Source organism: Cynocephalus volans, chromosome 3 (assembly GCF_027409185.1).
Source record: "Cynocephalus volans isolate mCynVol1 chromosome 3, mCynVol1.pri, whole genome shotgun sequence".
NCBI classification, from domain to species: Eukaryota; Metazoa; Chordata; class Mammalia; order Dermoptera; family Cynocephalidae; genus Cynocephalus; species Cynocephalus volans.
Window position 1 is genome coordinate 116403045 of NC_084462.1, and position 10282 is coordinate 116413326.

At 38.5% G+C, this 10282-nt stretch overlaps 1 protein-coding gene and 1 non-coding gene across 2 annotated transcripts; one reads left to right on the forward strand and one right to left on the reverse strand.

Annotated features, from left to right (window-relative positions):
• Positions 1-5591: 5591 nt before the first annotated feature.
• GPR33 (G protein-coupled receptor 33) lies at positions 5592-6614 on the reverse strand. The gene has a single exon (XM_063088419.1). It carries the CDS (start codon positions 6612-6614, stop codon positions 5592-5594), a length of 1023 nt encoding a protein of 340 aa, XP_062944489.1.
• A 3356-nt stretch (positions 6615-9970) lies between these two features.
• Positions 9971-10077, forward strand: LOC134374182 (U6 spliceosomal RNA). The gene has a single exon (XR_010023057.1). It is a non-coding gene; the product is annotated as a U6 spliceosomal RNA (small nuclear RNA).
• Positions 10078-10282: the final 205 nt, after the last annotated feature.

A 10282-nucleotide genomic window follows, 5' to 3' on the forward strand; every position in this document is an offset into this window, starting at 1 on the left:
CAAAATTTGCTCCAGGCTTGACCCCAAGCCCAGTTGTTTCCTTCCTCTAGGCCATAATCAAAAAGTCTAATATTTTAAGACTTTTTGTGTGTAGCTGCACTCCGCTTGGTGTGAAGCTGATTAAAGTAATTCCCATTAACTTGTGAATGAAACTTATTCTTCTTAAAAAGTATATTTGCATTTTAATAGCAGTCCCTTAACACAAATTAATCTTTAATTGGTAGAATGTGTGAGAGTTACTTTTTGTGGGAAAAAGAAGGAGGGGAAATTATCCCTTAATTCTCTAAATTTAAGAGTTGCTACTCTCAGAACCTCCGGAGTCTCACCTTCCAGTCACTTCTCAGCACAATGCAATTTTACTTCTCTTGAAGCTAGCCCCTATGGAAAGGTTTTTAGGTTAACTTCACTGGACATGTTTCAGTCATCTTCCATAAGCAATCTGCACACCCTACATCTTGAAATATCCTTCCTGACAGGAGACTTGGTTTTCCTTTTCTCTTTTCTAGACATTCCTTCTTAAGATTCCTTCGTGAGACCGCCTCCTCTGCTGGCCTTTAAACATCAATTTTCTAGCCTTGGCCTTGATTGCTCACTGGGCACGCCCACCTGAAGCTCTCACTCCACCCCCATGGCTTTCATTCATTCATTTATCCATTCAACACATAGTTATTCGACTCCTACAATATGCCAAATACAGTTCTAAGTGACATGGATATAGTAGTGAATAAAACCTGAGTTGATAAAGCTTATTAAACAGATTGAGAAAGACAGATAATGCACAAATAAACAAATATCTAATATAATGTCAGGTAGTGATGAGGTTTATGAAAAAAACCAGAGCAGTGTAAAGGTATAATTTTCAATGGGCCTCTTGGAGTGATGACAATTGATCAGAGTCTGAATAAAGTAAGGGATCTTGTGCTTGTAAGGCTCAAATTTATCTCTTGAACGTTAGATCCCTATATCCCAATACCTATTGAATAGCCCAGTTGGATGTCTCTCAGGCACCTGAAAATTAATATGTCCAAGACTGAACTCATTGTCTTTACCCATCCCTTTTTTCTTTCTTTCTTTGTGTGTGGGCTTTTGTGTTCCTTATTTCTGTAAGTAGCACCACCGTCTGTCTCCCAAGATAGGAATGTGCACATTTGTCATCACCTATCCATTATCTTTTGAATTGCTTTTACATTTGGGGAATTCCCACATTGCGAGCAACCTCTTGCCCATGTAGAAATCAGGATTCGAATTTCCAGCCTCCTTTGCAGCTAGGATGCAGACATCATGCAAAACTAAATGTGGAAGTAAGCAACATGAATACACAGGCTCTGCATGAGGTTTCCACCTTGTTGGCAGAACTTTCAGGCACAAAGAAGGGGGAAGGGTTTTCAAGGCCTGATGGAGAAATGATATTGGTGGCAGTAGCAGCTGCAGTAAAATCAAGTTGCTGGTATTTTGGACTCAGTGGCAACAGCAACAGCAGTTGGTACCATTTGCTGAAATAGAGAACACCAGTGACAAATTTCTGATCTGGACAGTTTTGTGGCATGTTTTGGGCATTGTTCCAAGGAGCTTAGCTTTGAATGTTTCTCCAGCCATCCAATAATTTAATATCTTTCAGTAAATCAGTTTTTGGTTAAACCAGCCAGAATGAAATCTACTGTTTGCGACAAAGAACACAAATTGATACAGAAATCACCCTCAACTTTCCCATCTCTCTACCCCTTAACCAGCATAATTTATAGGACTCTACTTTTCTTCATCCCCACTTCTACTTTTGTAGTTCAGGCCACATCGTCTATACCTGGATTTCTGCACACTGTCCTTTTTGAACACTCACCTTTAGTTTTGTTTGACCTCTCTGTTATGGCATCCAGAGCAATCTTTCTAAAGTGCAAATCTGATTCTGTTTCTCTTTGGCTTAAGACCCTCTGGTGCTCTCTATTGCCCTAGGGATAAAGTCTAGGATCAAGTCTAAGCTCCTTGGCATAAGTTGTCTGGATCTAGTCCTGGCTGACCTTTCTAGCACATTTTTGCCAGCCTGCTTCGCATACCTATGTTCCAATTATACTTTTTTGCTAGTGCTAGAGCAGCAGCAATGGGATCCCTGGGAATCCTGTTACAAGTGCAGACTCTCAGCCCTACTCCAGACTTACTGAATCAAAATCAACATTTCAACAACATTATTAGGTGGTTTGTCTGCATACTGAAGTTTGGGTAGTGCTACTTTACAGCATTGTGCTCTCTTTCCATCCCAGGCTTTTACACATTCTGCTTCCTCTGTTGAAATATCCTCCTCTTCTTCATATGCTTAACACTGTTCTGCAGGACTCAGCCAGAAGGTCCCTCATCCAGGGAAACTTTTTTGACAGGTGAAGTCTGGGTGGGGGGGCATTCTTTTGTTACCCGCAATATGGCACTTATTCCTTTTATTCCTTTTTCTTTCCTACTAAACAGGGGTAACTTTAAACAGGGTACTTTAGAGTTAATCTGAGAAATTTTTAAAAATACTGATTCCTGGGTCTTGCCCCTAGAGATTTTGGTTTTAATCAGTTTGGGTAAGGCTGAGACACTGGAATTCTTTTTAAAAAAGCATCCTAGATGATTATAATTTAAGGCCAAATTCAAAACTGCTGCATTAGACTTCATGCTCCTTGAGGACAAGGGCTGTATCTTATTCACTCTCGTATCCCCAGAGCCTACTACAATGCCAGCTACAAACACTATACTAGTAAGTAATTGTTGCCCCTAGTTTCTCAGGGATGTGGAATCAGGTTTGCTTTGTACAACACCACTCTACCCCACACCCTAACCCCTCTCACATATGTTAGCAGCTTGGCAGCCCATTCATCTTATTAAAACAAAGAGCCTCTTCTCCAGGAAAAAGCTTTTTAAAACACATCTCTAATCACCACTGTCTTCTCTTCTTGAGCCAGTTTGATACTGATGTAATAAAGCAGGTTTATATAATTGGATGCTAATAGGCACACCTCTTTGAAACACTGTCTCCATGCACCAAATTCGCAAAGCAAAGCCACTAATTCCTTGTTTATAAACCTCTCGGGTCCTGATAATTCCAAATAGCAAGGAGATTGATGAAATCAACACATTTAAAATGGGCAGATTTCCTAAAAGTTAACCATAGTCTATGGGAGGTTAAAAAATATATTTGGGGGGCATTTTCTTAAGTTTAAACCCTATTTTTTAAACTTTAAAGTGACTTCTTTAAAAAAAACCAACTCTTTACAGTATGTGTACGTAGTGCTTCACATATTGTGATTGCCTGTGCTCAATTTTCATTAAATATCTTTTATTGGCTATCAACTGTGTTATAGAAAAGAAATACTGTAATCAATAGGCTTCTTTCTGTCCCTGGGGTGTTTACAGTCCATAAAGAGATAGAATAAAGTACATAAAAGAGCCCTAAAAATAGACTTCATGAAAAAGACAACTTGAAGCATACACAGATAGTTGTAAGGAGCTACAGCATATGGCCAACAACCACCACAAAAGCCACACGTTCTAGTGTATGTTCTTTATTTGTTATTGTAGCAGGTTTGAGGAGGAGACAAAAGGAACTCTGTAGCTGCTAGGTTTCTAAACAATCCTATGTTCCATCCAATAACTTTCTTAAATCCTGCATCACAAAACTTTAGTGGGCTTGTCAGGACCTGGGAGAGTGCTGACAGGAAAGGAGCACCGACCCCTTTCATTGTGAGGCCACTCAGAGCCCCAGCCTGGTCATCAGTCCCACGCCCCTCCCTCTGAGAAAACTGTTCAGGCTCACAGTTAAAGTTCTCATCTTCCCAAAGCTTTTTGCCATATCTGACATGGAAGACACCAAGTCCCCTTTTGCCCAGGGAAGCCCTGATGCCAAGTCCATTAGCAGGATTTCTAGGGCATCAGACTACTGTCACTTTCTCTCTATAAAAAGTTAGTCATGCAAGATAATTTGCCTTCCTTTCTGTAACTCTTTGTAATTAATATCATCCATTCTGGTAGAATACACACTTATGGTTTGGAATGGTTTGTTCAAAGCTATCTGGCAAATTTAGGAACTGAATGTGGCTGTGGCCTAAATATTTCTCTATGCTGAATCAATTTCTGTAATGAATCAGTTGATTTGGGATAGATAGGTCTATTGATTGACATCCATTGATTGATGGATAGAACTACCTACCTAACTAAATAAAAAGGCAATAGGTTGATGATACTACGTGGTCTTATAAAACTTAGGTGCTGTAATGTATTGCAAAAAGCTTGAAGCAAAACTGGAAACCACGTAAGACAAATTAATATTGTTATTGTTATTTAAAAATTAAATATACTAGGACAGGCAGATTCTTAAACATCATAATTGTTTTAGTCCCATATTTTGGAGACAGATTAATCTGTAAGTATTTTTAAAAGACCGTTTAGATGTCTTCATACTCAGAACATTAAATTATAAATGTCTTTATACTTTAACACGAATATGACAAGATGAGTGCCTTGTCACTTTTATGTTTTGTCCATACCAGTTAATGATTTAGATGTTATCTAAATAAAGAGGGAGCTCTGTCCAAATGTCTATTTTCTAGAAGATTCCATGACAGAAAATTCAAATCCATGGATATTATTTGAACTTAGAAATTGATATCCCTGGCTTCAAAAATAAAGGTTAAGAATCACATGTGCACCACTTCAACCAACTAGGATGACTAACTTTAAAAAAAGGAAAATAACAAGTATTGTCAAGGATGTGAGGAAACTGAAATCTTTGTACATTGCTGGTGGTAATGTAACGTGGTGCAAACTGAAAAGTTTGATGGTTCTTCAAAGAGTTAAACATAGAGTTACCACTGAATTACCATAGGATTATCCAGTAATTCTACTCTTAGGAATATACCTAAAATAATTGAAAACAAGGACTCATGCAGATCTCGAACACAAACGTTCACTTATTCACAATAGCTTTATTCACAGTAGTCAAAAGGTAGAAACAACCCAAGTGTTCATCAACAGACGGTTTTAAAAATGTGATATATACATACAACAGAATATAATTTAGCCATAAAAAGGAATCAAGTTCTGATACATGTTATAACATGAATGAACCGTGAAAACATTATGCTAAATGAAATAAGCCAGACACAAAAGGACAAATATTGTATGATTTCACTTATATGGAATATCTTGAATAGGCATCTTCACAGAAACAGAAAGTAGGGTGAAAGTTACTAGCGACTTGGGGAGAGGGAGTGGGGGGTTAATACTTAATGGCTACAGAGTTTCTCTTTGAAATGATGAAAAATTTTGGAAATAGTGGTGATGATCGCACAACATTGTGAATATAATTAATGCCACTGAAATATATACTAACGATGGTGAAAATAGCAAAGTTTATGTTACATATATTTTACCACAATAAAAACAGAATTTAAAAAGTCACATTTGCAACAGGACCTATTGCTTGTTTTCTTTTAATATTCATAGATCTACCTATAGTACACCCTAGATGTCTTTCTAATATAAGGACTACAGTATACAAAAGCAGAGGGTGTATCTTTAGTGGTATAATTGACAGAGTCCATGTTTGCTTAAGGATCCAGAATTTAAATTTGGGCTCCTGAATTTAGGTTTTGTGTCCTTTCTGCTGAAGAATCGTCACTGAATGTTGACTCAAACAGAGCAAGAATGGACTTTTTGAAAACCTTTTTGAAGTTCTCCCCAATAAAAAGGTAGAATGTGGGAGAAAAGACAGTATTAAAAGAAATGGTTAACACTGTTAGTATCATAGTCAACTCTGAAAGTAGTGACTGGTTCTTCATGAGAAGTAAGCCCTGGTATACATGGTAGGGCATCCAACACACAAAGAAAGAGATAATGGCAGTCATCATGACTTTGAAGGGCTTGCTGTATTTAAACAGGCCCTTCTCTTTCAACTTGCTGGCTATTCTTTTGTAACAAAAGGTGATGACAAAGAAAGGCAGAAGGAAGCCCAGCAAGAAGCGGCCAATGAAACAGGCTACATGAATCCATTGCCTTAATTTTTGCATCTCCTTTCTTTCCCAGTTGGGAGACACAGCATAGTTATTTTGGCAGATCACCCTTCCTTTACGGTCATGATGTATCTCCCTGAAAACCAAATAGGGTATGCTGAGGGCAGTGGCAGAGATCCAGACTCCCAGGACGATGCTGGAAGCCCAGCGTGGGGTTCGGTGCTGCTGGGACCACACTGGGTGAAGGGTGAGAAGATAGCGATCAAGACTGATGGCTGAGAGGAAGAAAACAGAGGCGAACATCCCCAGCGACAAAGTGCTATTGAAGACCTTGCACAAGGCAGTTCCAAAGGTCCAATGATTGTCCTGAAGATAAGTGGCAGCTTTAAATGGCAGAATCAATGTTGAAATAAAATATGAAAGAATGAGATGAAAATATAAGAGAGTATTGACAGTCTTTTTCATCTTGAATTTTAGCACCCATAGATAAAGGCCATTGATGATGGTACCAATCACAAATGACATGAATAAAGGAAGGGCAATGATCATTTTTGAGGCAGGAGTTAGAAGGTGAGTGCTGCTTCTTACTAAAGTAGAGACATTGGTCAGGTAATCAGTAGAGTTATTCAGATCCATAATCACCTGTGGAATGAGAAACTGAAAATAACATAAAAAAAGAAAAGATTAAATGTAGAAATTAAGATAGCAATTTTTGCATAGTAATAGTACCCAGGACAGTATTTTAACAGTGGCAAACATAATGTTTCTAGAATAATACAAATCAAATATTTTTCTAAGTTCTATATTTTATGTTATATGAGGATTAATCTGAACACCAAAACTAGAAATACTACAGATGAAATTAAATAAATGTGAAAGAGAAATAAAAGTTGGGGCATTTTGACAATTAGGTAATTAACTTATGTAGCTAAAAATCTTCTATTTGGACATTAACCAGAAGCCGGACCCTTCTTGATGGGCACAACTTCTTGAATAAGGCAATGTAGAATCAGTTTTACTTGACTAAGACTTGGTCAGGGAAAATGTTGCTAATGAACTACGAAAATAACAGCAACTGTTACAAATTAGTAATCATGGGATGCTATAATTAGATTTCTCTCTTGACGTAACTATGTATAATAAATACTATTACCTAGTATTCTTTTTTTTTTTTTGTCGTTTTTTCGTGACCGGCACTCAGCCAGTGAGTGCACTGGTCAGTCCTATATAGGATCCGAAACCGCAGCGGGAGCGTCGCCGCGCTCCCAGCGCAGCACTCTACCAAGTGCGCCACGGGCTCGGCCCCTATTACCTAGTATTCTAATATTCAGCACATAACATAAGAACTGAGATTCATATGGGAGCCCTAAGGCACTGCATGATTGTGAAATGACTTCAGAATCAATGAAAGAGGAAAGTATTTTGTAGGATATACTGGAACAGTAGTTCTTTCTTACCTGGGGAGGGAAGAAGAGGGAAAGAAGTCAAGGAACTCACATTTATCCAATATTTGTTACATGCCAGGAACTTTCTATAAAAATCATTTCTTTTTTTCCTCACAAATCCTACGAGGCAAATCTTTAAAAAGAGGAGAAAGTGAGGGTTAGAAGGGCTAAGTGTCTTCTCCATCAACATCTCCCACCATGCCTCCATTGTGGCAGGTGGGGAACCCTACAGCTGTTTTATATTACTTCTTTGAAAATTGGTAATTCATAGGTAATGTTTTTGATACTCCATGAATCAGAGTATTTGATTATCTAAAATATCCAAATTCCTGCATAATGGTTCCTATAGTATCAAAAATATAAACCTGAGAATATTTTTGAAAATAGCTATTGTAACAGAGTCACAGTATCAACAAATTGGTTTTTGATAAATTGGATAAACCAGAGGATATTAGTAATGATGCTTTTTGTTTTTTCACTCAGCAAAAACATTCTGCGAATACATAGAGAGAAGACATAAAATGACTGCTATTTAAAACTACAACTGCTTTAAGTTAATTCTGCCTTCTAAGGAAGTTGCAAATTTTTTTTCTGAAGTAGAAAAATAGTTCTCTTCAAGAAAATACCTTAGTAGTCTGCCTTGGGAACAAAAAGTGGAGTCTGAAGGATAAAGAATGGATAGGCTATGGTGAGTGAAGGAGTGAGAGCTTGAGAAAGAGGCTGTATGAGCTGGAGAAGAGGGGGGACAGGAAAAATCTGGTAGGAGGTTAGGAGGCCTGAACGGGTCAATGAGATATTCTGAGAAACAGAAACGACACAGGGGATCTAAAAATACGAATGTGTAATATTCAATTTTAATCAATTTTTAATGTCCCTTCTCCTCATTAACCCATAACTGTCTCGTGTTGGTGGTGGTTCTGGGGAATTGAAGGAAAAGAGCTTATATTCCCTATTTGGGATGGAGTGGGATGGAGAGAACAGACCAGCAGCAGGAGATGAGATGTGAATGAGACGATGAATGTGGTGAAAACTGAATGGATACTGGGGCATGAATACATGAGGAGAAATGAAATCCCCTGGAGAATTTCCCATACTGTGTGTGTATAGTCCGCGTGTGTGTCTGCAGATGTGACTGCAGTTTCTCTGTGTATCTGTGGTGCATTTGTGTGTATGTATGTGGGTATACAGTCTATGTGTCTCTGTGGTAGGTGTTTTTATTCATGGGGTATGTGTGTGGAACTCTGTGTATGTGTATCCGTGGTGTATTTGTGTGATTGCTGTGTGTGTGCTGTGTGGTGTCTGTCTGTGTGTGTCTGTGGTCTTCATGTGTTTCTCTTAGAATGTGTGTATGTGTGATTGTGTGTCTGTGTTCTATGTGTGTGTGTGTACATGTGTGGTCTATTTTGTATATGCTCATATGAGAAACTGGGTGCCTGAATTATAGAGAAGATTTTAAAAAATTGTGTGGCTGAGTTCTAGAAGGGCATCTGAAAGTAATGTAGGACTTGAGCAAAATCAAAGTAAAACTTTTCTGATCAGTGTTGGTGGGGGTTCTGAATATTATAAAAAGCTTCCTAGGAACTTTGATTTATTGTATATAACCGGGATTACAGAGGATTCTCTATCCTTAAACATCTTTTTAAATGGTTTAAAAGTGCTTCAGTAGAGATTATTGGGGGCAGAGTTCAGGTTCTGTCATCCCACAGGCCTGGGTTTGGATCCCTCTTCTACCATTTATCAGCTCTGTGTCCTTAAGACTCTTAACTCTCTAAGCCTTTTTCACCTTCTAAACTCCTGTGATTTTTTATGAGGACTAAATGAGACAATGTATACAAATTTCTTAGCTCCCTTCATGGCACATAGTAAGCACTCAATAATTTTTTACCTATTCTTTTGCTCCACTTGTTGTATTAAGGCCAGAAAAATCCTCATTTTTCCCTTTTAATGCTGCAGACTTCTTTTCTTTCCCTCCCAAAGCATCTGTATTGAATTCTAGAGTACCTCCAGGGATTTCTGAAAAATCTAAATGTCCATTGACTCGGTCAGAGCTCTCAGATTTAGAGTATTTTGAGGCTTTGATGTAATGATACCTTTGGCATAAGCAGCTTTCAGGAAGACCCCCACCTCCACTTGGTGACACTGTGCTGCTGTTGTGGGGAAGGGCCACAGGAACCTCAGGAAGCTGATCTGGAGTAAGCCTACAGATGATGGCACTGGGATAAACCTGCTGGCTCAAGGACTCTTACCTCAGAGCTACATCTTCATGCCAGACGGTCTTGAGCAGGACAAAGTGACTCTATATCAGCAATCTTCTCTCTAGGGACAGAGGCAAAAATCAGTGACACTTTGCCTTCGTTTCATTTGCCTTTCTTCTGGCTGATGCAATTCTTCAGCCTTGGACCTACTATTTAAATATTCTGTGAGGTCTTCATACTCTTCCTTGTTCCTTTTTCTGTGGAATGTACTGCTGTAGAGGTGGAAGTAGAGAGATGAGTACTTCAAATCATTTCCCCATTTTAAGAGGAGAATTTAAAAATACCATAAGCAGTTCTTGATTCAGCAGCATATGTACTAAAATTGGAACAATACAGAGAAGATTAGCATGGGCTCTGCAGAAGGAAGACATGCAAATTTGTGATGCATTCCATATTTTTACACACGTATATATGTATTCTTAAAACACTGATTAAAAATTATCTTCTCATATTTGGTCATCTCACCAGGCGCCCACTCTGCCTCAACTGTAGGGTGTTTATTAGCATATTGGACGGATGGAGTCGGGTACACAGGGAGGGGGTAAAAAATCAGGCATGGACAAAAATAGAACCTGGAATTGAGCTCCCTAATTTTGCTGGAGAG

Excerpts from the sequence above, each read along its gene's own strand:
- GPR33 (XM_063088419.1), bottom strand. The coding sequence starts at position 6,614 with ATGGATCTGAATAACTCTACTGATTACCTGACCAATGTCTCTACTTTA.